This window comes from Sporothrix schenckii, assembly GCF_000961545.1.
Source record: "Sporothrix schenckii 1099-18 chromosome Unknown Cont43, whole genome shotgun sequence".
NCBI lineage: Eukaryota > Fungi > Ascomycota > Sordariomycetes > Ophiostomatales > Ophiostomataceae > Sporothrix > Sporothrix schenckii.
In genome coordinates this window covers 2,387,387-2,412,591 of record NW_015971144.1, presented here as the reverse complement: position 1 = coordinate 2,412,591, position 25,205 = coordinate 2,387,387, and the positions used below count along the sequence as shown (strand labels likewise).

The window sequence follows — 25,205 nt, the reverse complement described above, 5'->3', positions numbered from 1 at the left end:
CCAACGTGCAGCGTCTTACACGCTGAAGTCCAGGAACGTGAGGCCACCAGGACAAATACTTTAAAATTGCAAAGTGCCACAACATGCCAAGATGGCCCCAGACAATTGCCACCAGGTTGAAATCTACTTCACATATTCCGGGGTAATGTCTGGGAAATATCTCCATTCCCCACGGTTCCGCTGCTGTACCCCAAGCTCCATGCTTCATACGAGCTCCATACCAAGTTCGTCGCCCACTCTGTCGGATTTTGTCTCGTTTGCAGCCGGTCGCGCACTACAACCCTTGGGGTAATCCGCGTAGATCTGGTGCCTTGGAAGAATGCGGGGAGTGTGGAGCATTCGCCATGAAAAGTACTTCGTATCATCAAAAGCTTTGCCCTTCTCCTTCCACTGGAAGACGGTATCCGAAAGTCTGGAAAAGGTTTTGTTTTTCAAAAGGGGCAGGCAACGTGCATACTCCATCGAAGGTTGGGGTCATACCAGGTTAAGTCTGTCTTAGCCCTGGCCAGCCAGAGTAGGCAGAAATCGCCCAAACAACTCCGGAAGATGAAGAACCTCGAATGCGGAGTAAGTCGAGAACCTCAAGCTGAGATTCCCCGAAGTGACATGAGACACAAGTACGTGGCCATGGGCCCCAACGTGGCAATCAGCGTGATGTTAACCCCGGGAAAGGGATTTCCAAAAGCGTCAGTGGAGTATCTTATTTAGGAACCGCGTTTTCCAATGTCGGCCTGTAATGGGATGGAGGGTAAAGCGTAAGCGACTACGGCAGATGCAAAAATATGCAACGACAACGATATCACATTTAAATAAGCTATCAAGACATTAACAAACCAGTCAGAGACCACAAACAAAGGTATCTTTACGTACTACAGCAGTCCATCGTCCAAATAAATCAAATGAAATTCGAAAAAGGAGGTGACGCAAAAAAAAAACCATAAATTGGCTAAAATAACAGTTACTCGATTACATTCGCAAAGCAGTCATATTTCAATACTCCATAAGCTGACCATTCTACCAGCTGGCTCCTTCGCCCAGCAGTACTGTACAATCCAATCTTACCACACATCGACAAAAATGCCCGTCAACTACGACGTCCAGGGAAAGGTCGTGGCGCTCACCGGCGGCGCCTCGGGCATTGGCTACGCAACCGCCCAGCTGCTGTCATCTCAAGGCGCTCATGTCTCGCTGGCTGATGTCAGTGAGAAGGCTCTAAAGGATGCTGCCGAATCCTTCTCCAGGGTGCCTGGTGCTGGCAAGGTCATTTGGACCGTCGTCGATGTGCGTGACGAGAAGCAGGTCGACGCATGGGTACAGAAGACGGTCGACGAGCTCGGTCAGCTGGATGCCGCAATCAACCTGGCCGGTGTTGTGCCCAAGGTCATCAACATCGAGACAGTACAGGAGCACAACACGCCCGACTGGCAGTTTGTTCTGGACGTCAACCTGACTGGTGTTTTCTTCTGCATGCGCGCTCAACTGCAGCACCTAAAGAACCAAGGCGCTATTGTCAACGCTGCGTCTATTGGTGGCACGATTGGCTTCAAGAAGAACGCTGCTTACGTCGCCGCCAAGCACGGCGTCATTGGTCTTAGCCGGTCGGCAGCGAAGGAGGTTGGTGACCGCGAGATCCGAATTAACTGCATTGCCCCTGGCATTATCGACAGCCCCATGCAGGCCGCGTCTCGTGCCACACGTGGCGGCGAGATGGTGTGGCAGAGCCAGATCCAACGGCGAGGTACCTGCGATGAGGTTGCCAGCTTGATTGCGTTCCTCATTTGCGATGAATCAAAGTTTGTCTCGGGCGCCGTCTACCACATCGATGGTGGCTGGGTGTGCTAACAAGTTGAGACAAAGTGTCCCACCAATAATATCGTTATCAGAAAGCTTTGAAAGTCAAGAAATGAAATAGAGATATGTAAACATTGATGTCAAGTTGCAACGTATTTTTCTCTGCCGTTGCTAAATATGATAATTACTGGCATGCAGTACAAATCATATCACCGTCAGGACCAGCAACAGAGCAGCACCTGTTGCTGTCACCCAATCCATAGCAAAGCAGCCTACTGCGCCGCTGCTAATGAGTGTTGCCGATGGTAGCATTGTTGAAACCTGTGGCGTATTGTCATATGTGGGACCAGCGGTTGCCGTGGCTGTCGATGTAATCACCGTCACAGAGTCGGCCGCGGTTTCGGATGAAGTCTTCGTTGGATCCCGGCTTCTTGTTGTCGTCTCGTTTACCGGTGTATCCACTGGCGTTGTCTCTGTTGGGCACTGCAAGCTTGCCGCCAGTTCCCAAGGCTCGCAGCGCGAGAGATATCTCGTGTATTCCGACGAGTGCGTATCCATCCATGCGTCGACGGCACTCGTCCAGCTCGACCACTGTGATGACAATGATGCCGGCGGTGTAATGGTTTGGCAGCCCGAGGCCGTCATGAGGTAAGTTGCCTCAAAGGACAGAATTTCGAGCGGAATAGTCGGTGCGTATGTTGCAAGGCTCTCGGCCAGACTGCGGCAAACCGAGGTTTCACTTCTGGGCGTTGAGGTGCTCCGAGGCAAAACGTAGCCTTGGCGATGTCCGTGACTCCCACCATTAAGCGAAAACCGAGGCAATTCTGTCGCCGACGCCACCACGATACTCGCTTCGTGGCACATGAAAACAGCTATGGTCATGACAGCGACAGAGCGAATTGCCCTTGTCAGGGTACCTCTTCGTTGGGGAGCCATTGGTGTGCCAGCAAGGTCTCGCCAACAGGATATCCAATGTTGGTGATCGACAGAAGATTTGCGTCCAGATCCAGCGAAAAGATTGCTAGCCAGGTCTCAGCAAAAAGAGCAGAAGAGGGTCTTAAAGCAGATAGAACACTCATGCGGTTGTCCCACAAGACGTTGCCATTTACCCCCAAGGGACGGCTTGAGACCGGTTCATATATTCATCCAGAATAAAATATAACACCAGGATATAACAAAGCAGCAATTGGCGACTCTCTTCAGTTAGGCAAAGGCCACTGGTTCCAATGCGTGCTGTCGTTCTCAGGCTGATTTAGCAGGATTCTATGCCGTATCCATCGTCAGTTGCCATTGCAGTGATAACACCAACAAAACGGGAGTTTGCGCTCACCAATACAGCACTTACTCGTCTCCACTTCTTCAGACTGCCTGAATTCGGAAATCAAAGCGCATTCTCACCATATAGCCCAGACGCGAGATGCAACGACGTACCACAATGCCCAAAAAAGTCGATATTATATTGCGCCCTCTTAGCCACTTAAAACAGGTCGTTGTAAGCTCTTGCGTGCACAAGAATATGTATATAAATAGTCATGTAGACATATCGTCGTAACAACGTGACAGTAATCGTCATAGCATGATTCGTCCGTCACTCGCAAAGTATTTGCGGTCTGGCGGGTGTCGCTGCTGTTTCTTCTGTCCTTCCCCAGCATGTAAGTCCAAACAAAACTGTAAGTTTGGCCTCTGCCCTTTCTCCGCTGTCTCGTCCTTTGACCGTAATGGGCCACCATTAAGTGGCAGCAACGCAGCAATTCCGTTTCGTATCCTCCTTCATCAACCCTCCTCCTCCTCCCCAACGCCATCCCCTGCCAATAATACGCACGTAACGACCGCGTGCGCTATCCAAAAGACCAAACTAGCTATCGGGCCGTTAATTCGAGAACTGAATTTCAGAAAGCAAACGCAGCAAAACACCACATAGCTAATCAAAGGGAAAAGAAAGCGTCGTCCATGGCGGAGGGCACATCACTTGCATATGCACCTATCACACCGTCGCTTCGTTAGGTTGGGTGGTTTGTAAGTCGCCCAGTCGTTGAAACCGTTCGTGTCATTGAAATCGATCAGGGAGCGTATTCGTCGTAACGTCTCGTTTCGTCTCGTCTCGTCACATCTTTTGCTGCGCAGAATTCCCGACGCAGGTCGTAAATGGTGGCAAACGGTGGCCACCAAGTCTAATCCTCCATAACTGCGCGGCCGCCGTGTGACAATTGCCTCCTGCAATGCAGTAAACAGGAAGACACTGTCTTCATAGAGCGTAAAAAAAGAAAAACAGCGCGATCAAAGGAGCCTTTGATCACCAATAAAAGACAGAAATAAAATACCGATGATCCAAGGCGCACAAAAAAGGCAATAAAAATAAAGGTAAAAGGTACAGAACAGAGAATCAAAAAAGAAGAATGCGAATGGATCCAAAGGGCAGCAGAAGCAGTAACCAAATGAAGAAAGCCAACATCCAGAAATAAAGCAAGGAAACCGACTTAGGTGCTGTCTAATTCCGAGTTAAGAGTATATTGTTTGTTCGATTGGAAGGGCGAAACGAGAAAAGGAGGGTGTTGTGGTTTGGTGGTGGTCAATCGAGAGCAAAGAAGACTGAGCACAGCGAGGCGCGGGAAGAGTCAAATATGGCGGAGAGTCAGGTCCCAAATCCAGCCAGTCCCTGTGTTGTTGGCGAGCTCGGTCACATTATTGGTACACGGAGGAGCTATGGGGAGTACCGATCCGGGGTGCATTCTCAGACGAGTCTTAACGTAGACGTTAGCCGACAAGATTCAAGAAATTGGAGTTCACCTGACTCAATACATACCACTACTGCGCTGCATATGGCCATTAGAACGACCACGAGTGAAGCCACCGGCCTTCTCCCAATCACCAGGTCCCCGTGGCTGGCGCTCCGGAATACCTCTGGTGCTGTTGCCATTGGCGCTGGGCCGCTGGCTGCCAATAGCGCCGATGGCACCAGGTGTTTCTCTCGGGCGGCCTGAAAGGCCGACACTGCTATCAAAAGACGACGAGCCCAGACCCAGCGAGCCCAGGCTGTTGACCAGCCCAGAGGCATCCACAGACGACGACTGCGGGTTGATGGCCGATCCAGGGGTCGTTGGTGTGGTGAGAGACGGACCAAAGGGACCATCGCTCGGGAAATGCGGCAGGAAAGGGGCACCGCCAGAGTTGTGGCCGTTGGTAGGCGCGTTTCCGAGAGCGGCACTGCTGACGAGAGAAGGCGAAGGGCTGGGGCTGTACGAACGCAGGTCTGCAAAGCTCTTTACTCCGCGCAGTCCATTCAATCCCTGTTGGTGATTTTCGGGGCTGTTCGGAATGGCCAAGGTCGGACCACGGTTCATCGAATGGACAGACGGCTGCTGGCGGTCGTTGAAGTCGTAGGTCGCCGCCCGGCTGAGGCCACGGGGGTGACCGTCCAGTGTAACGCCAGGCTGCTGCACCGTCGACTGACGGCCGCCGTTCGAGAACTTGGCTTTGCTGACGTGCACTTGTCGGTTGTCGCCTTCGCCAATAGATGTATGTTCTAGGCCCATGTTGTGTGCAAGAATGTGGATCAGGCGACGGTCTTCAGGAGACGTGTCGGTGGGGAAAATGTGCACCTCCCGCGAGTCGTCGTTGTGGAACATGTACAGTTCGAGGTAGAAACGCAGCTGGTGGGGGTCGTTCAAGTCGAGCCGGCTATTGGCAACGGCAGCTAAAGGGTCAAACGAGATCTTTGTTAGTAACGCTGTTGGTTTGTGACCAAATCGTAGAGATCGCCTGTACAGTGACATGCCAAAAGACGTACGTTCATTTAACGGTGTGCGCTGCGCAGAGGTGGCAGTGGCCAGAGAGGACATGGATATCTGGTGCGTCGGACCGCGATGCTGCTCTTCGAGCTGGCCGCGTTTCTCACGCTTCTCTCGCTCAATGCGTTCGCGTTCGTGCTCTGGGAGCATTTTCTTGTATTCTACGCGCAACTTGCGTCCCTGTATATCAAGGCCATTCATCCGGTCGATAACCAGTTTGGTATCCGCTGCGCTCTGGAAGTTGGCGAACGCAAGTCCACGGAAAACGCCCTGGTCAAAATGGTAGTTGAACGCATATGGCTGGGGCAGGTGCATGTCGATCATGACGGTGGTCAGGTACTCCTTGCGAACGTTAAAAGGAATGTTCTTGATGACGATGGCGGTCGGTATGAGGTCGCCCATGTCTTTTCGCGAGTCGGACATCGTACGGATCTCGGGCGGGCCAAATGCCTGGAGGTTGACACTTGGGGGTTGCACCGTAAAGGGGTCAGGGGAGCTCGTAGACGGGAGTCCCATTGCCTGCTGGCCAACGAGGTGTTGCTGTGAAGAGTAAAATGGCATGCCTTGCCCGTTGGGGGTGCCCAATTGCGGAGGCTCGTTCGTGGTCCATTCCTAAAACGAACGCAGTTAGCCACACATGCACAGCAAAACAAACGTGCATTTAAGCAGAGCAACCCACCGGATGCAACGCTGGCCGGCGGCTGCTAGCACGAATGCGCGAACCGTCGTTCATGGGACCGCTCATGGGACCACTCATAGTCGCAGCGGCGCCGGCGCTGTAGTTCCATGCCGACTGGTTGGCACCGGCAAACATATTGTAAGCCCCGGGCGGCTGCAGGGTGGATTGTGCAGGTGCGTTTCGATCGAATCGCTGGCTGGGCTCAAACGAACTGAAACGATCCTCTGAGAAAAGTAAAGATGCTTGTTGGCCGAGGCCAAGTTCGCCTGACGGCTGGCTTCGTCGTCCACCATTCAGCGCAGAGATACCGACAGTTGCGTATCCGGGCCGGGTAGGGTTCGGCGAGTGGTTCATGGGGCCGCCGTAGCCGTTGTAGTATTCGCCTTGCGGCTGTTGGGCGTTCATGGCAACAATTGCGGGGGGTCGAGATAGGGATATTTCAGGGTTGAGCACGTCTCAGAGGTGAAGTGTGCCAGCTAAGAAATGTTCGTAAAACACGAAGGATAAATCGGCCCGCGCTATTTCTGTCGCCAAATGAAGGTAGATCGTGCAAGAGGCTCGTCAAAAGACAGGCGGGGGGCTAGCCCGCGTCGACAAAAAGTTGAATAAATATCAGATAATTTCGTATGTATACTATAAGATATGTTGAGTGTATGATGCCTTTTAGAAAAATACTTCTTGGAGATGTTAGTCAGGTGAGAACCCTCCGCGAAAAGGCACCGCGGCAAGGACAACCGGATAGAATGTTGAGAAGCACGGCCTGCGGGCACATCGTAAACAGATGTGTAGCCGCCTACCAAGGTATCGATGGGGTTTGCAAGTGTGTTTTGTACGGTAGCCTCAGGCGTCACGAGACGTCACAGCACCATGATGCCATGTTCTAGTCCAGGGGGTGGTTGGTTGAGAAAGAGATGAAAGGCAGTTGAGCAGGAGACCGTAACGGCCAGTGCTAGCGGTGCCGGGCCACGCAAAGCACGGAAGTAAGCGGGAGACAGGAGAGGGGACCGATAGCATGCGAAAAGAGAGGGTAGAGAGCGACAGATGATGGGTGCTGGATGCAGGAAACAAAGATATTGCTAGGTGCAGAGTAGAACAAGACTTGCAGACACTCACCAGCCAAGAAATCGACGAGGGCAAAAAAGGCGCTGCGCAAGACGCAATCGAGCTGCGTGTCGGTATCAACGAAGCGTCACAAGGGAGACAACTCCAAGCGTGTCCGTATGCGATATCTCGTGGTATGGTTCCGCCGCAGTGGGAAGGTCGAAGATTGCCGGAGTCCAAGTCGGGAGGTTGGCCAAAGTCGTATGGTTTGGGGAGGAGTTGTTGATGTTTTTTCGGTTTGTATTTTTTGGCGTAGGTTTTGGCCTGGCTCTTTCCTGGCTGGTCCTGGTCCGTTTTTCCTGGGTTAGTCGGGAAACGGGAGTCCAAAGCTCCACTGAAAAGGGTAGGCTAAAGTGGGAGAAAAGAGCGAGGGAAAGAAAGGGTGAAGGGCAAAAAGAAGGGACGGAACTCGACTATGAGGGGCCATTGGTTGGGGCTCAGGCGTTCCACAGGAACGGTGTGGACACTATTTTTTACCTGCTGGAACAATGCAGCTGCCAGGGAGGCACGGGGGGGCACAAATAGTGGGCGCCTTCTCTGCCAGAAGGAAGAGAACAGTGCGAGAAGCCGCATGTCTGCTGCCAAATGATTCGAACGACGCGAGGCTACTTAACTACTTCTGTATGGCATTGGCAGTCACAACTCGCAGAAACTCTCTACATTTTACGACATACAGGAAGGTCGCATCACTCATCCGTCTAATTTCACAAAGCAATACAACATACAGCAGGCGATAAAACGATATATGCATAACGTGTACTCAGTAAGTATGTACCCAGTGCCTAGTTCGTTGCCATTTACGTACAGTGCCAAAATATTTAAACACTGTATTGTGCTCTCCCAATGAGGCCTCTCTGCTTGCTTCTGCCGTAGTGTATTTATTCGCTCCATTTTTTGGCCTTAATATGCCCAGTGCCCCCTAAAGCCCCCGTAAATCCCAACACGTGCACACTTGCCCAGCCTCGACGCAACGCACCCAATAGGGGCTGGAACACATGCCGTAGGCCTCTAAACTCCACCACAAGAGGTGTATTCCCCCTGGTGTTTCACAGGGTGGAGGAAAAAGGACACTGCGAACTGCCTGCTCAGCTGTGCCTTGAGCAGATGGCCACAGCACATGTGCATCTGTCCATACGGAATTACATCACGAGGCACGCTCTTGGCAGGGACAGCAGGACACGAATGCGAAAAGACGGCCAAGCCTCCATGAGATGGCAGTGATAAGCCGATGCACTGTACGGGAGTGATATTGGCTACTTGGGACCAGTGGAGCAGGTCCATCCACAACCACGCCTCCGACATACCTTTAATAATTAGGAAAGGCGCGACTTGAGACGAGGAAATAGGGCGTAGATACGCTGACAGGGTACGTATGCCTCAGCATATGCTGTCGTCCTGACTTCCTTCTCGTTATGGTACGTGCGCCTTTATGGACATCTTGACCGCACCGACGTCGACGAAAATAAGCTTTGCACCACGCGTCTATTCTGGAGCTCTGCTCATCCATCTAATGCACGCTGCTCGCGTTTGCCGAGTGTTCGCTGTGCTGTTCCGGGCCGGATACATTACCACTCGAGCCGTTGCTAGTAAAACAGTAATACATATATGCGATATAACACAGTGGCACGCATGTATTACTCATATCTTCAGCCACTGTTTAACGATATCATCCAACAAGGCTGAACCCCACCTTCCCTGACGATCATCGCGGCTGCCATCCAATACCGAGACCTGACCTCTCTTCACCAAAAGACCTTCCCCCGCTAAACGCCGATGGTTAGAGCAATTTGCAGCAATTTGCCATACAGCAAGGCCATACCACCATTCTTTGCGAATTCATCATCGACGAGCAAAGTACGACATATGCACAACAGCACTCGCAATGGCAGACACACAACCAACCACGTTCACTCTGCCCGGCGGGCACCGTTTACGCTACACTCTCACGTTTCCCGGTGCACCTGAGCGCCGCACAATCCTCCTTTCGAGTCTGCTGGCAACCACAGCAGCCGTCTGGGATGACATTGTTGCCGTCTTGCACCAGAATGGCTTCCGGGTGCTGACATATGACCATCCAGGCCACGGCGGCTCGACCGTCAGGACAAAAGACCTTGCGGAGAATACACTCGATGGCATGGCCGACGACGTGTACACGCTGGTCGAATCCATAGGGATCACACAGCTGCACGCCTGGATTGGCTGCTCGCTCGGCTCTGCAACTGGCGTTGTGTTTGCTGCCCGCCACCCGGGTGTTGTCCGCCGCCTTGTTGTCGTCGACACCATCAGCGCTTCACCCGCTAACGCGGGTGTCGCGGACGCGTTCAGCCCGCGGGTAAAGGCTCTTCGCTCCGGTGACCAGACCCTTGAGGCTGCGCTGGCGCAGACCCGCGAGCGTTGGTTGGGTGAGGAGTGGCTCACGGCACACCCTGACAAGCGTGCGTGGCTCGAACGGTTGATGGCAGAAACCACCATCGACGGCTTTGAGACATGCATTGCGGCCTTGCTGTCATCGCAGTTTGATCTTCGTCCACTTGCTGGTACGGTGGCCAGCAGCGGCGTAGAGCGTGTGCTCGTTGTCGTTGGGGAGAAGGACGCCGATCTGCCAACATCCATGAAGGCACTGGCAGACCAGATGCGTGACGGGTCAGGCAAGGACATCGGCTTTCACGTCTTGCCTAATGCTGGCCACGCGTCCTTTATTGACGCATATGGCACATGGCTGGATGTTGTTCTTCCGTTTCTTAAGGACAACTAAGTAAATATGACTGAAAGGACGCCTACTTGCTTCTTTAACTTTATGAAAGTGGTTGGCTTAACTACTAGTTGTTGCCTTGTTTTATTTAAATCGACGTGAAATTATTATTAGCATTGTAATGGTTTTTATTTTCCTATTATTTATACCTAAGCAGAGAAGGATGGTTATTTTATGTTATTTATCAACTTTCACTTTTTATTTTTACGAAAGTCTCGGTTATTTTTTTTTTTTTTCTTCTCGAAAAGGAACCAAAGAAATCACACACATCTGACGAAATTTTCCAACTATGCAATCATAAGTATTGACAGTCACAGAAGGTCTACAACATGATACAAAGAAAGAAACAAAAATAGTAGTCACCACAACCTGCCATTTCATTTCATAATTCCCATCTCGTCACCAAGTTCGCCCACGAATATGTCGTAATTTCCGAACCTGAGCAACAACTAACTAACAAACAAAACAGCCCTCTTCAACCTCATTTCAGAAGGTACAAATAAAGAAACAAGAAGCAAAACAGGACGGAATAAATCGTCTAGCCCTAATGTTACAGTACAAAAAAACAGGCCACGGCCTGACCGGGAGTCGAGAAACCAGTAGGAAAATAGGCGAATCAACACAACGGATGCCGCATTGCCCTCTCCACGCTCGAGGCTGTTGCCTTCGTTGCCAGGAGTATTCGTAAGAGCATACCAGGCCTGAAGTCTCACCCGTTCAATTGGGACCGAGCCACTTCCGCATCGTAGCATGAAGCCGGGTATCGTGAACGGGAAGGGGCTAATGAGAGGTCGCACTCCCAGGTAGGTAGGCGGTGGAGAGGGTATCGTGTCGTTGGCCTCTCCACCTCTGATACGGTCCGTTCATTCTCCGCAATGATGACCTAGAAACGAGACACAAAACGTTCAAAATGGAGGGCTAGCGAGCCCGGAAACACAAAAAGAAAAAAGGTAGTAAAGGTATAGCCATGGCAACAACAGAGTAGAATAGAAACTGGCGGTAAGTAGACGCCAGTAACCATGCACCTGGTTGTACGCTCATGCCTCGAGGGCGGCCTTATTCTTCTTCTTCTGCTCGACCTTCAGGAGGAGAGCGCGGTTGATGTGAGGCAGCACGCCACCAAAAGCGATCGTGGCGCGAATCAGGGTGTCGAGCTCCTCATCACCACGAATGGCAAGCTGCAGGTGGCGAGGCGTGATGCGCTTGACCTTGAGGTCCTTTGCGGCGTTCTAGTGGGGAAATTGCTGTCAGCGGATGATCAAAGGGGCGGGTTGCAGCCACGAGCACGAGGGAGTGAACTTACGCCTGCCAATTCGAGAACTTCGGCAGTCAGGTACTCGAGAACAGCCGTCACATACACCGCAGCCTTGGCGCCAACGCGCATCTTGTTCTGGGTGTTGGCCTTGAGGAAACGCTTAACACGACCGCATGGGAACTGGAAAGAAAGTCAGCAATTGCAAGCCAGTAGTCGTAAAAGCCAGCCATATCTCGGCAAATAGGCCTGGTCGATGCGTAGATGCGCAGTTCGTGGAGGATGTCGCGTTAAAGACGGCGTGCCATGCGGCCTATTATGTGTTTGGGGTCTCGCCGCAAGTGCAACGACGGAAAGAAGAAATGACCAATCGCGAGAAGCGCGCCGGCTCTGGATATGCCTCTCGAGTCACGAGTGCTGAACGGGAAGGAAACGAGACGTGTAGAAGCTGCTCAGGCGATGATGTTTCCCTGCCAATCGTGGCTTTGCGATCGCTCTTCGTCAGGCGCGTCGGAGAGACTTTGAGCGATACGCACGTAGTCATCGCCATATACATTTGCGCGTCATCTTCGAGAGGGCATCGTGTCGCATGCTGTTTTGGTCGGGAGTAGTCGAGAAACAGGCGGTAGTCAATGTGAGCGTAGTTGGTAGGCGTGTTGCTTCGACGTCGAGACAAGTATCGAGGAGTGCCATCGCATGCGACCAACTGACGCGCCAGAAAGAAAGGCAAGCAACATCTCGTAAAGAGGCGTCGACAGGCGCGAAAATCACCAGAAAGTTGAAAGAAAAGTTCTTACCTGCAAACCAGCGCGCGCCGAGTGGCTCTGCTGCTTCTTGGGGCCGTCCGCCGAGGTCTTGCCACCGGAGCTCTTGCCGCCCGACGATTTTCCCTTGCCGCCAGCCATTGTGCCACGAAAGCGAAGTTGGCGATGGATAAAAAATTAACGAAGAAAGTCGCGAAAATTCGATTGATTTTTCGCAAGGTGGTTGAGATCGAGATGGAGGGGATGCAAAGGCGCAGAAAGGTCGGTAGTTATGGTGGTGTATGGTGGTGGTGATGATAAGAAAAACAAAGGTGAAAAACAAAAAGAAAAAGGCGCGAAGGTACCGTTGTTGTTTTGTTGTGATGCAGAGACGGGGGGAGCAAAAGGCAGATATCGATAACAATGCACGCGCTGTTTGGGGGGGAGGGGGGTTCCCGATTTTGGGGTACGCTGGCAAAACATGCAGAAAACAGTTCTGAGTGGCGGGTCGCTGCCTGGAATTTGAACGCAATGGGAAGGAATGCAACTGCAATTCAGCGGCGATACAGTAAGGCGGTTTTGCGTTTTCCCCTTTGTTTGTCAGACAGGCCTTTCTCACTCACGTCAAGATAGGGCGCTGGGGAGCTAAAGCTCTCTGGAGATTTGCAGTAGCAAAATGTTGGCTGGCGCTGGTTTCTTTGTTTGTTTTCCTTCTCTCTTTGGTGGAAGAGACCGCCCAGCACCTGAAGGGCTCGGTTTCCAGCGGTAGAAATAGCACTTTCCTTTGTTTTGATTTTGACGGGTGACACAGGAACAAAGGCGAGCCACTAGGGTCACCGATTTTGCCCCACTTTCAACACGTGACCAAATGGCCTCATGAAAGTGGCATTGGCAACATGCACAATCGATGAACGTGAACGCTGAGACGAGGTCGGCGAAGAAAGGTGCCGGACGAATGGAGTCTCTCGTAAAGTTGAACACAAAGTGCCATGTTGGAGAGGAGCAAACCTGGGATTGGAAGCTGGCAGTTGTCGGTCGAACTTCGAACTGTTTTGCCTCGAATTTGGCTCATCGCTGGATGAGAAAGTTGGCCAGAGAAAGTGGCCAGATGCCAAGATTCCGCGCATCCTCTGTACTTGTACGTGTAAGAGCGTGTCAAGGATCCCATAGATTATACTCACCACTGAGTCAAACAGGTACAGATGTTTGCCGTTGAAGATGCTGATGCAGCTCTGGTGCGGTCGAGGTTGACGCCGCAGGTCTACGTGTTGTGTCGGTGAGATAATTTTTGGTTAGCGGAGAACCTGTGGCTGTGTTGTGGCGCTAGTTCCTTCAGTCTACGTTGACACCACTCAAGGCCACTAAGACTGCTGCTTTTAATACTGCAGAACGCTTCGATTCAATGTTTTAAATGTATGAGCGGCGCTCAACAAAATGCAAAGGCCAATGTGAGAAAACGGAAACAAAAGACAAAATCAAAACAAAGAAGCAACACACATGTGCTTTCCTGTTGTACAATCAAGCCGCCTGTGCGCCGTTGCAGCAACAGCTTTACTATAAGATACATTCCCAAATACACACATTACACCTTCAAGACTCCCTGCACCAACCGTCACCGGAACGGACACAGGCTATTGTCCCCCCAAACACGACCGTGTGGTCTCGTTACCGTGCAAACACCTTGACCACACCGTCACCGCCACCGCTGACAACCCACCGTCCATCCTGGCTCCAGACGACCGAGCAGACGCCCTCGCCGCGCATGATTCGGTGCGACGTGATTTCCTGTGTGCACGATCGTTTCTCGAGACTCCAGAACCGGAGCGAAGCGTCGTGGCCTGCACTGACAAGTTCACGACCGTCAGGGCTGAGGGAGAGCCCTGAAATAGCCGCCGGGTGCGCCAACATGTTGTACGTACATTGGCCTGGGAGAGTTAGAAACTGTGCGCAGGAAAGCAGGAGGAACAACCCCCAATAGATAAAAACAGAGACAACTCACCGCTGTTCGCGTCGAAGAACCGGATGAACTGGTCCTCGTGACCCGAAATGATCACGCCCTCGACACCTGACCCAGCCATGGACCGACGCCCGCCGCCTGTAGGTCCTCCGTGACTCCCGCCTCCACCAAGGTCCTCGTCGCCGAGCTGAGGCTGCTCGAGTCCAACCGTCGTCGCCACCACCGCGTTCACGCTCGTCGCCGCTGTTCCATCGTAGGTTTCGAGGCTGGCCATAGACCCAATCTCCTCGCCGGTTCGTGTGTCGTAGACAAGGATTGCTGCATCCGAATAACTTACGACAAAGGTACCTCCACTGCTGCTCAGGGCTGTAATGGACGTCGGACTGGCCTTGGAGTTGGCGCGGACAATCGTGTGAATCAGCGTGTAGTTGAAAGGGCTGTTGCTCGCCACCGTTGGCTGCGGACTACTCGGGAAGCCCGACCCCGAGCTCATCGAATTGCCTCGTACGCGACCACCAGTTCCACCGACGCCACGCCGGTTGGCATTCGGTGCCCCACTGCCTGGCTGCGGCGAAGTCATCTGAGGCGGCGCGCTCACCGACCAGACGCGGACAGTACCGTCGGCCGCACCAGAGGCGAGGAGAATGCGATCTGGGGAGCCGTAGCTGGTGCTGCTCTGGCCAAACACGGCGCCAAGCGTTGCTGGGAGAACACACAACGCCCAAACGGCATCCGTGTGGCCGTCAATCGTGGCCTTGGGGTCAACCCGGCCGCGCTCCCACACCCGAATAAAGTTGTCCTGTCCGCCGGAGAATATCCATCCATCGCCCTGCGCACGTCCACCGGTCGAGAAGTTCGGTGCTGCAAACCAGGAGGCGAGGCATAGTACGGCGCCGTGGTGGCCACGGTGTGTAAAGTCCGCCTGCACATCTAGGTCAGACACGTTGCCCGAAGCCAAATACGTCGTCCGCGGAATGTGGAAGCGTTTTATCAAGCCATCGTCACCGGCCGTGCAGATCTCAGGTTCGCCGGGACTGCCGCCGCCAGAGAAAATGACTGTACGCACTGTATCCAGATGCCCACGGAGCCCGAACCGCATTTTGAAGTTTCCATTTTCTGTCTTTTGCGTCTTCTGGGACGTGGAGTTGAGGGACAGCTCATGGTCTGCGCTCCGCCGTCTAGACATGCTACCCTTCCGGCGGTGAGAGCCAGGAAGGCGGTTCGGCGATTTCGGTATACTGTCGGCTGCAGGGAAGATATCGGTGTCTGGGCGGTTGGAGACGGGCTGCTGTTGCGCCGCGGACAAGGGACTTGGCTCCGGGAAAGAGGCCGGGCCATCGTTGAAATCCCACGCGTCGGGCTCCGTCGTCACCCCAGCTTCGGCAGTCTTTTCTCCCAGGGCGACAGCTCGTGAGTCAGCCTGGCTGACCCGGTCCCGATCTTCCAAGGGATGGCTGCTTGAAGTTGTCTGCGCTGCCTGGGGTGGCCAGTCTGACGCTGCAGTCGCGGCTGCGTATGCCGACGCATTCACATCTGCACCAGATCTTGTCATGGGCGCGGGCTGCAGCTCAGCACCTCTCGTCGAGGGGTAATTGCCAGCCTGGACCTGTTGTTGTTGTTGCAGTTGCTGGTGTTGCTGATGCTGCTGCTGCTGCTGCTGGTTGACATGGTTGACAGCGCTCTGCGTCTGTCGGAGATTCTGGGCTTGTTGAGCGGCCCGTGTTGGAGGAGGCGCGAACTGCTCCATCTGCTGCTGGCCGGCCGGAAGGCCAAAGTCGTCGTCAGGGAGGTCGTCCATGAGAGGTAGAGGGGGGGATTCGCGGGGTGGCATGGGGTTGGCGGGCGTAACCATAAGGTAGGTGAATTCGGCCTGGCACTGGTCCAGGAAGACACGCAAGTCGGATCGCTGGTCGTCTTCATCGCCAACAGCAAGGCTGCGGCCGCCGTACTCGGGGTTTGCGATCGATTGCGAGTGTTGCGAGTCCTTGTCGTCTTGAATACCACGGAGCTTCTCGAGGATCTTGGAAGCTTGCTGTTGCTTTTCGGACTCGGGGCGCGTGTCTGTGGCATCGGTACCCGACGCAGATGACTTGAGTAGTGCTGATTGGTCTTTGACCTTCTTCTCCAGGATCGTGACGTATTTCTTGAGTGCCTTCTGTGTCGCGTCTGCTCGCCGCGCAGAACCTTCTAGCGATGCTATCCGGCCCTTCATCTCTTGCTTCTCAATCTCCCACGCATTGCGATCGCGTTCGTGTCGGTGCCATTCTGTTTGTAAGAAGCGCATGACGCCTGTATTGCGGTTAGTTGACATGCTGCCCTTCAGACGGCAGTTGGAAATAAACAACAAATCAAGTGGTTTCTCACCTTGCAATGTGTACTCCGTCCCGTGCGGCTGGCTACCAGCATTGCCAGGCCCGCCGCCAGACATGTCGTTCGAGACGAGTCCGCCCAGGCCACCGCCCGAACTCGGCCCCATATTGCCCTGGCCGTTCCAACTCATGCGCGCAACCAGCAGAGGCCCTTGCTGTTGCTGGTCCCCTCGTCAGAAATGTTGCGTCAAGGGACGAGAGTTCCGCAGTAGTTGTCCGCTACAGATGTCACCAGGTCGAAGAGGCATTCGCCAAGTCCAAAGCGCGGGATTCAGTCGGTCGGTTGGGTATCGGAGACGCGAATTGAAACGATGAGGATACAAGTAAAGTCGGAAAACGAGTACGACGTGAAAGGCACAAATGTGTATGGGAGCTTATGCAAAGACGCGAAAGCTGGATGCCGTTGATATGCGATGCAGAAACCGGGCCGGCGAAATGCAAGGTGCAAGAGTTTGTGAAAGTATCGTACACGCAACACACGTCAGAATCGAAGCGTGGCAAGAAAAGACGGAAACTGGAGAAAACGACAACAGGGCGGGAAGAATGCAGCCTCACGCGAATGCTGTATGGGGAGAACAAGAAAGGAGAGGGACAAGGCTGGCTGGAGGTCGTGCTTGCCCTTCCTCTGCTGCAGTTGACGAGGGTAAAAAAATAGTGAAGAGCACGTAGGCCAGGTGCTTCAAGCTGTTGACCATTCTGCTGTTTCATTCACACTACTCGAGGATGGCCAAGCTCCTTCCTCGTTGCTGCAAAAACGGTCCAACGCAGCATGATGGGGCTGTCTAGCAACACGCTAGCCAATCACAGCTGCTGTGACGGGGACTTCAGGCGCCAAGGCATCAACGGACAACATAGTAGCGCTGGAGCTTTATCACTCAGGGGCTGATCTCAGGGGCGAGAAGCGCGTTCAGCGACGTGGCGCGCACAGATGCAATTTTAGTTTACAAACGCAGCACGTGACCATTCATGGGTTGTTGAACAGGTTTGATTTCTTGATTTTTCGTCAGTCGTGGCATCATTACCGGTATATTAAATCGTACACCAGCATCGGTCGTATCATCCAAAATGCAAATATCATACAAACCCGTGGTGCTCTCTAAAACTCCAGTTCTTCAACTTCCATGCCGCACGAGATACAACGCTTGACAGACATGCCATTGTCGTTTTCAATGGCACGTCCCCACTCGTGAACATGACGGCCTCTGTTTCCAACAGCATCGCCAAAGGTCGTGGCCAGTGTCTCTCCGTCTGCTGACCCCTTTCCTGTTGCGTTGCGACGGTACGCCTCCGACCGGGTCTTCTTTTTGAGCTGCAGCAACTTTTCCTTGAACTTTGCGTCTTTGCGACGCTTCTTGTCGGCCTCGCGGCGTTCAAACTCGGCATCGAGAGCCTCCGCCGATCCCCATTTTGTGTTGATAGCGTACTCTTCCACCTGGCAGCGGAGGAACAGCATCATGTCATGCCAATGTGACTTGTGGGGGTTTGGCTTCGAGAGATGCGGCAGAAGCTCTGCATCCTTAAGCTCAGCTAGGGGGGGACGTCAGTTCATATGCGAGACTCTGGCCGATGGCAAGAAAGAGGCAACCTACGATCGGTCAAGAGATAGTCCTCCCGGCACTCTGTCTTGGTGAGGAGACTGTACTTTTCAGGAAACTTGTCCTTGCAGGGGTTGCAGACACAGACGTGGAAGACATCCTCCCAGACGAAGTCAATCTCGAGGCTGTTGCACTCAACGCATCGCTTCTGGTCTGTTGCCTCGGCGAGGACACTGAGACCCGGCTCGTAAGGCCCTTGTTTGAGCCGCTTGAGGTTGCGGATCGTCTGCATTCGCTCCCACTCGGCCACGGTCATATGCGCGGGTCGTGCTTCCTGTCCGTTGCCGCCCCGGCTGGTATCTGCAAACGCTTTGTTGAATGGGTCGTCGTCCGTAGACAAGAAACCGCCCTTGGTGTCTGTCATGGCGCTGAAATTGTAGTCGACGAACTTGGCAAACTTCTTCGCCGGTCGGATCTCGACATCCTGAGCGCTTCCCGCATTGCGGCTGTTCGCCGGCACGTCAGACACAGCAATGGATGCGTGTGGCCGCTTGCTGGGGCTGTGAGTGACGTTCATGGAGCCTGTTGCCGTGTTCGGCGCACTTCTCTTGCCCCGCGCATTTTTGTCGCCGACGACGTAGACGTCATCGGATGCAAGATAGCCCCTGGCCGGGGGCTGACTCGTTCTGGTGGCGCGTTGCGCGGCAAGTTCGTTCTGTTCTCGTAGCTCTTTTGATCGCAATCGTACTTCGTCCTATAACGCAGACACCGGAAGGAACAACGCTATTAGTGGCTGTCTTTAATAAGGTGAAGAGGCAGGCTGAAAGTGACGTCTGTGGCTTACCGATTGTCTGGTGTTGGCGGACGTGGTTGCGGCCTGCCCGCCTGCTCTTGTTGAACGATCCATCGACGTGTGTTGTAAGAGGACAGATACAGCTGCCACCTTGTCAACTGCAGCGGAAAGTGGAAGGGAGAAAAGACAAACGGGAGGCGCTGATTGTGATGACGTTTTATCATTCGGTATCGAACAGAGGCAAAAGCGACGGTGCGTATTAGTCAGTTTTGGCAGGCAGAAAGAGGAAGCGGTGCCAAAATACTAAGAAACGCGGGCGCGCGTTTACACAGTGCCAATGGCCAAAGCTGAATCACGGCTAGCACCGGGCCGCACCAGGCTTTTGACACTCGGTTTGGTACAGCAGGGTTTGTGGAGCAATTTGAGAGAAAACGTTTATTAAAATCTATGTTTATGACACTGTCGCCTAAGTATACAACGATAGTCAACCATCGCGCCAGCGAGTGCAGTATTTAGGGCGTGTTCCATCAGGGACCTTCCATGCTAAAAAGGTGAAAAAAGTACCAGTGAAGAAAGATGACAAGGCAAGCGACAAGGCAAGCGAGAAGGCAGCAAAACCAGAGTGGGTAAGGAGATGGTCGCGCAAACTATTCTTGGGCCTCGTGGTGGGAGAGATGGCCTGTTTTGTGCCATCGCTTACTCCTCCTTTACGCCACCGTGGCCGGCGCGCTCGGCAGCCTCAACGGCCTTCTTGTCGCTCTGAGCAGGGCCGCTCTGCAGACCGCTCATGAGGCCTCCGCCGGTCTTGAAAGGGCGCTTGAGGTCGCCGGACGCGGGCTGGCCGAAGATGTAGATCTTGGAGAGGTTGGCCTCGAGGGCGCTCTTGAGGGGGATGATGGACTGGATCAGGAGCGGGTTGGTGTACTTCATGTACAGGTGCATGAAAGCCATCATGCCGACACCCATCAACTGCCCGCGCATGAGCTGCTTCAGCTGGCTCTTGTCGTAGGCATGGACGGTGGTCGTGACGAGCTTGCCCTCCTCAGACGAGCCCATCGGGGCAGGCTCGACATACTTTAGAGTCGTGAGGTCTGTAGGCACGAGCGTTAGTAGCGGTGTAGGTCGGGGCGAGACGCTTGCGACGGAAGGACTCTGTTCGAACGCACCCTTCTTCTTGTTGATTTGAGCCTGTATGTACAGGTAAATGGCCAGGATAATGGCGTTGCTGGCGGCGTAGGCGATGCGCACCAGCTGGAGGGTCTGCGGGTCCTCAAAAGGGATGCGCTTCGACACCTGCATCATGCCAAGGATGATGACCAGGTTCGTCCTGCGCAGTTAGCACTCCGGCATGTGTTGGCGCAACAGGCGACGTTGCATGGCAATGCGCTTGACGTGGGCATGGAGACAACGAAACAAAGACGGAAAACAAGAAAGTGACAATGACGGAAGCAGAAAGCTGCAGTTTCACTTACACCTGCGGGCTGATGCTCGAGAGTCCGGCCATTCTGAACGAGTTCGTGTCTTCGAAAGAGGGAAGAGAAAGTCTGCGTCCTTGTTGTCGAGGTCGTGTGACGGTTGTCTTGATGCAATGGAAAGGGGAGAGAAAGGAAGTGCTGGGCCTTGGACGCTGGGAAAGGAAAAACCCCGAAGCGAGTCTGTCGAGATTATCCCTGCGCCTGCACAAGAGAGGTTAGGGCCCCACGCTGGCGCTAGCATTGCTATGGACGACGCCCCATGGAAGCCTGTCAGTGCCATTTTACAGCGTGCTGGCGCAACTCGGGTAGCGGATGTAATGTTCTTCCGTGCTTTAGGGAAAGGCGAAGGGGGTGGAACGCGGTGGAAGGGACACGTTCTACCTAGTCGTTCTACCTACGGGGTCTGGAGCTATTGTGTGCTGGAGAACAAGGCCCCACAGGCTGCCACCACCTTCCTTTCTTCGCCATCCTTGGGGAAGTCTAGCTCAGCCAGGAGTAAAATTCGCCTTGAAGAAAATTGCTAGCCAATACTTTGAAGGAAATCGGTAAATCTTATTATACATAAAGAAAAGTAGCCGCTAATCCTCTAATAAAATAGTATCCTTCTACTACACGACACGCCGCAAACAAATCTACTATTACGACGAGGGTGGTCGAGCGGTCGCCAAGATAAACAAGGCTATACTACACAGGACCACGGCCCTAAAAAAGGGCAGACCGGTCCAAAGTCCGCCGAGACGGAGGCCGGCACGGTAGGCGGCCGCTAGTAGTGGACCCGCGATAACGGCACCGGTACTCTCGAGAATTCCAGCCGCATTATAAAGTGTTCCACGGTGCTCTGGCTCCACGAGGACGGCGAGCAAACTACGCAGGACGAGGTTGTAGCCGTTTTCCAGGCAGTACACGACGAGGCCCGCGATCATGAAGGCCGCAGTGGGCGCCAGACCAACCACGAAGCACCCGACGATGAGAAGGACACAACTGGTGCGGGCTAGCCACAGGTCACGCTGTTGCGGCGTGCGGACGCCGGCCAGGAGCGGCCACCAGCGGGCCAGCGCGTAGTTGGTGCTGATGGCGGGCAGGAGCACCAGGAGGAGGAGCAGCACGACAAATGCTTTGAGGGACACGAGGTAGCCTGCCTGGGCCCATGACCAGTCGTAGCGGCCACGCGTGAACTGCAACAAGATGTCCTGCGCATGGCGGCCGAGGGTTGTGGTGAGCAGGGTGGCCAGAAGCAGCCCGACCTGGTGGTCGGCACCGTTGAATAGAAACGCCGTGGAGGCAGTAACGCTGGCTGCCGTGTCTGACAAGGCGTTCCGTATGATCTTTGGTCGGGATGCGGGTCCGGCTGCATCGTTTTCTTCACCGTTCTCTGCACCATTGTCTGTACCATTGTCTGTACCTGCAACATCGGTCGAGGTGGGACCCTCCTTTCGTAATGTTTCCGGCAGTGTCAAACACAGCGGAACAACCGGCACAAACAGCGCCAGGCTCAATTGGATCGGCGCCCAAACACTCACACGTTGCATCAAAAGGCCGCAAGTGAGCTAAAGACAAACTCGACGGCGAGGACGGCGGCGCCAAAGTAAAAGAAGACGGTCGACCGCGATGCCTCGGGTGACACATCGGACAGCATGGCAAACACAATGCCGTTGAGGATCACCGGCCCGCCACCAATGAAGGTGAAGATGGACGCTGCCCAGGTCAGCCGCACCGGAAAGATGTCGGAGCGCCAGCAGACCAGCAGGTAGAACAGCTGCGTGAGCAGAATGCCCACCATGCAGACGATGAACATGACCTTGCGTCCGTATCGATCCCCGATAATGCCGTAGGGGATAGCCATGAGGATACCGGGGAGCAGCTCGAGCGTCAACTGCCACCCGCGCAGAAACGCCAATTCGGCCTGTACGTCTGCGTCACCGGAGCAGCCGCGTGTGCCATTGTCTCCATTGTCTCCATTGCCCATCCGGCCCATCTGGCGGCAGATAATGTCTTCGAGGACCTCGTAGATGGGAACATCGGTCAGGATGGACGCCGCTTCGACAAGCACCACGGTGCCAATAATACTTGTGACGGCAAAGATGCTTTTGCGTGTAAACGCAGCTGACTGATTGGAGGTGTTGGAGACATCCCTGTCGTTGTGTACCAAAAGAGGCGAATCTTCGTTGGTCGCAAGGGCGTGCCCGTCAATGTTGTCTGTACTCTCCATTGTGCCAGGACCGTGATGCCCTTGTTGCCGTGAGTTAATGTGTGGACATCGGTACTGGGGGAGAAGTTGCAAGACAGGTGGGGTTGACAAAACAACGAAAATATATATCTGGCGAATGTCATGATTCCTGCACCGCAGCGGCAAGGAAATGGCTGTGCCACATTTTTTCAAAGCACGCAACGGAAAGCGGCCAATCAGTCCAGTAACATAACATTTCCCGGTTGAAATGCAACCAACAGACAATACGCGGGAGTATGACATGTGTTTAGGTGGATTTATCGAATTTAAAATCCAGTTTAGACGAAGATAAGTGAAAAGACAGAGAAAGAAAAGCCAAAGGATAAGAAAGCAAGGAGATGGAAGACAACTGTAGCCACTTCCTCCATCTACTACTCTCGGCCGTGTCATGAATGACGTTGATAAATCTTCTACTGTGTAATGCCAACCTTTTGGCTTGTAAGCCATGGCTGCTTCTGCATCTTCTGGGTCTACCCCCCAGTTTGTGTAACCGAAAATGACGGCGTGCTTCACTCGACCAAGTCTCACTAGACTAGACAATATTTTTCTGCTGTATTCTGCTTCAATTTTATCTGCATTGTCTATCCGCCAACAATTCTAACTGGACCATGGATCGATAATGAGTTATTTTTATCAACGCCAATATCAACGCACGATTAGTCTGTAATCAGATGTCCGTGAATGTCTCTAGGCGGGCCCTCTACGCCTCCGCAAATGTTACACACAATGTGCTCCGCCGTTTGAGAAGAAAGAATCTGCCAGCTTGCCTCCATCTATGTTTTCTACACAATGGTGGAGTGAGCAAGACTTGCCTTGGTAGTACTGGTAGTTTCTAATACATTTCAAGGTTGCTCGCTTTAAAGTCCGGGTACCAACCACTTGTGACATCTCGGTCTGCCACGGGGGGGTTATATGTCGGCCGCAAATATGTTTTGCAAGTCCCTCTCTACCAACTGCCACTGCGCACACAACTCAACACGTCTCAACACAGCTCATAACCTTAATGACCCCCACACGAGAGTCTTTGTTTTGAAATCCGTCGTCCATTTCTAAGCACTGACTAACATTTTCACAGCCCGGTCAACAACCGACGACTGACGCCAGTTAAAGACGCTCGTACGCCACCTTTTTTTTTTTTTTGGCAGTCTCTCACCATGCCTGTGCCTCCGTTCCACAACGTATCTACGCCACAGCTCCCTTCTCGGCCGCCTGAACGAGGCCCGCAAAGCCGGTCAGCTTGGCGCTGCCAAAGTCCTGGGTCCACTTGCCCTTAGCACTGTGGATGCCGAAGCGGCTGGCGTTGTTCGACGGGTCCGCAGGCGCCGTGGCCGACGTGGCATAGGCCAGCGAAATGGCAGCGCTGGCGGGGTCGAGCGTCTTGGCTTCGCTGCCGGCCGCGCCGACCCACGTGCTGCAGCCAGTGCAAATGACGTCCAGCTGCCAGTGGGTGTCGTTGGTCTTGGACGAGGGCAGCACCTTGTAGCTGGCGCCGTCGTAGGCTGTCGGCAGGGTGTGGCCGGTCGCGCGGCGGCTGGACACGACAGCTGTGGCAGCGTTGGCCCAGCCCACCGTCAACGGGTTGTTGGCCATGGCGCCGCCCCAGGCGACACCGGCCCACCCAATGGCCTTGGGGGCAACAATGGAGAGCGCAATGTCGTACGGCGCGGTCGCGGTGGCGGTGTCGGGAATGGCGATGCGGAACGAGACGCCGTTGGGCGAGACATACTCGGAGTAGCAGATCTTGGACGTGGCGTCGCAGGCCTTGGCGTCCGAGGAACGTGGCAGCAGCTCCGTGGCAGGTGCAGCGAGGGCCGACGCAGCCAGCGCCAGGGATGCGAGTTGGACACGAACCATTTTGCAGATGTTGCAGATGTTGCAGATGTGGATCGGGATATGGACGTGGATGAGTCTGTTTAGCGTGCAACGAGTTGCTGTTCGCGATTCGTTGGCAGGAAAAAGGAATGCAAGAGAAAGGAGTGTCTGACGTTACAAAGTGCCAAACCAAAAGGAAAGGAAACAAACAGAAGGAGAAAGAGAGACGAGGGCCGACGCTGTGGCAAGGGGAGGACAGGATGGCATGCCTTTATGAGAAGCTGCTTCCAGGAGCAGTGGAAGTGGCCGTTGCCCTGTTTCCCAGCCAAGTGAACCACAAAGTTTAGCCGGCCCTCGCTGTCTACCGACAAAAGAGGAGGCGAGAGGAGGAGACGACGAGGAAACGAGTTCCGTCATGTTCTTTAATTAGAAGTAAAAGCAGAGGACAACGAGGGTCGGTGCATTGGGCAAACAATGCATCAATAACTGGACGTCATCCAAGCGATCATCCCGCTGCTATCAGTCCGTCCTCGACTGGGTCTAGGTCCCGAATTGGCCGTGCTGGTTAAAGGGTAAAGTTGAGTAAACTCCCATTTCGTTTGCTCTGGACCAAATGGCACATCGCTCGGTGCCTGAGCAGTCGGCACCTGCAGAGCAGTTGACCATTCAAGCGTGCAGTGTTGTGGGAAGTTGCATTGTCAGCCGGCAAGGAGCTTATTCCCCGGATAAGTTGCTATATGAAGGGACAGCAGCCGTAGCACGCCAACGAGATGTGGTTATAAGAGAGCGACAACAAAAAGATCGGAGATGACAGGACGTCCAAGTGTCCAGAGATAGCACGGCCAATATGGCCTCATCAACAAGCCAAAAGTATCCCAAAGGATGGCTCTTCTGCTCGGCCTAAATGAAAATGCATATTGTCTTCATCCAA

General features: G+C 53.7%; 10 protein-coding genes across 10 annotated transcripts; 3 read left to right on the top strand and 7 right to left on the bottom strand.

The window, feature by feature from the left end:
- Positions 1-1,077: 1,077 nt before the first annotated feature.
- SPSK_02727 (short chain dehydrogenase/reductase family oxidoreductase) lies at positions 1,078-1,842 on the top strand (the record flags this gene model as incomplete). The annotated part of the gene is made up of 1 exon (XM_016729594.1): positions 1,078-1,842. One exon carries the CDS (start codon positions 1,078-1,080, stop codon positions 1,840-1,842), a length of 765 nt encoding a protein of 254 aa, XP_016589505.1.
- Positions 1,843-2,080: 238 nt separating this feature from the next.
- On the top strand, positions 2,081-2,566 carry SPSK_02806 (uncharacterized protein; the record flags this gene model as incomplete). The annotated part of the gene is made up of 2 exons (XM_016729670.1): positions 2,081-2,439; positions 2,461-2,566. The coding sequence occupies 2 exons, from the start codon at positions 2,081-2,083 to the stop codon at positions 2,564-2,566; spliced, it is 465 nt and encodes a 154-aa protein (XP_016589504.1).
- A 2,017-nt stretch (positions 2,567-4,583) lies between these two features.
- On the bottom strand, positions 4,584-6,663 carry SPSK_02317 (R3H domain protein; the record flags this gene model as incomplete). The annotated part of the gene is made up of 3 exons (XM_016729189.1): positions 4,584-5,485; positions 5,579-6,191; positions 6,259-6,663. The coding sequence occupies 3 exons, from the start codon at positions 6,661-6,663 to the stop codon at positions 4,584-4,586; spliced, it is 1,920 nt and encodes a 639-aa protein (XP_016589503.1).
- Positions 6,664-9,241: 2,578 nt separating this feature from the next.
- SPSK_02695 (3-oxoadipate enol-lactonase) lies at positions 9,242-10,114 on the top strand (the record flags this gene model as incomplete). The annotated part of the gene is made up of 1 exon (XM_016729562.1): positions 9,242-10,114. One exon carries the CDS (start codon positions 9,242-9,244, stop codon positions 10,112-10,114), a length of 873 nt encoding a protein of 290 aa, XP_016589502.1.
- Positions 10,115-11,148: 1,034 nt separating this feature from the next.
- On the bottom strand, positions 11,149-12,268 carry SPSK_02599 (uncharacterized protein; the record flags this gene model as incomplete). Its single annotated transcript, XM_016729467.1, has 4 exons — positions 11,149-11,340; positions 11,415-11,546; positions 11,731-12,069; positions 12,161-12,268. 4 exons carry the CDS (start codon positions 12,266-12,268, stop codon positions 11,149-11,151), a joined length of 771 nt encoding a protein of 256 aa, XP_016589501.1.
- A 1,503-nt stretch (positions 12,269-13,771) lies between these two features.
- On the bottom strand, positions 13,772-16,563 carry SPSK_10449 (PRO11 protein; the record flags this gene model as incomplete). Its single annotated transcript, XM_016736856.1, has 3 exons — positions 13,772-14,031; positions 14,106-16,352; positions 16,428-16,563. 3 exons carry the CDS (start codon positions 16,561-16,563, stop codon positions 13,772-13,774), a joined length of 2,643 nt encoding a protein of 880 aa, XP_016589500.1.
- A 965-nt stretch (positions 16,564-17,528) lies between these two features.
- SPSK_02531 (DNA-repair protein complementing XP-A cell) lies at positions 17,529-18,874 on the bottom strand (the record flags this gene model as incomplete). The annotated part of the gene is made up of 3 exons (XM_016729400.1): positions 17,529-17,959; positions 18,022-18,721; positions 18,812-18,874. 3 exons carry the CDS (start codon positions 18,872-18,874, stop codon positions 17,529-17,531), a joined length of 1,194 nt encoding a protein of 397 aa, XP_016589499.1.
- Positions 18,875-19,456: 582 nt separating this feature from the next.
- On the bottom strand, positions 19,457-20,264 carry SPSK_02717 (uncharacterized protein; the record flags this gene model as incomplete). The annotated part of the gene is made up of 2 exons (XM_016729584.1): positions 19,457-20,087; positions 20,233-20,264. 2 exons carry the CDS (start codon positions 20,262-20,264, stop codon positions 19,457-19,459), a joined length of 663 nt encoding a protein of 220 aa, XP_016589498.1.
- Positions 20,265-20,873: 609 nt separating this feature from the next.
- Positions 20,874-22,444, bottom strand: SPSK_10463 (MFS transporter; the record flags this gene model as incomplete). Its single annotated transcript, XM_016736862.1, has 2 exons — positions 20,874-21,750; positions 21,795-22,444. The coding sequence occupies 2 exons, from the start codon at positions 22,442-22,444 to the stop codon at positions 20,874-20,876; spliced, it is 1,527 nt and encodes a 508-aa protein (XP_016589497.1).
- A 1,200-nt stretch (positions 22,445-23,644) lies between these two features.
- Positions 23,645-24,316, bottom strand: SPSK_02756 (uncharacterized protein; the record flags this gene model as incomplete). The annotated part of the gene is made up of 1 exon (XM_016729622.1): positions 23,645-24,316. The coding sequence occupies one exon, from the start codon at positions 24,314-24,316 to the stop codon at positions 23,645-23,647; it is 672 nt and encodes a 223-aa protein (XP_016589496.1).
- Positions 24,317-25,205: the final 889 nt, after the last annotated feature.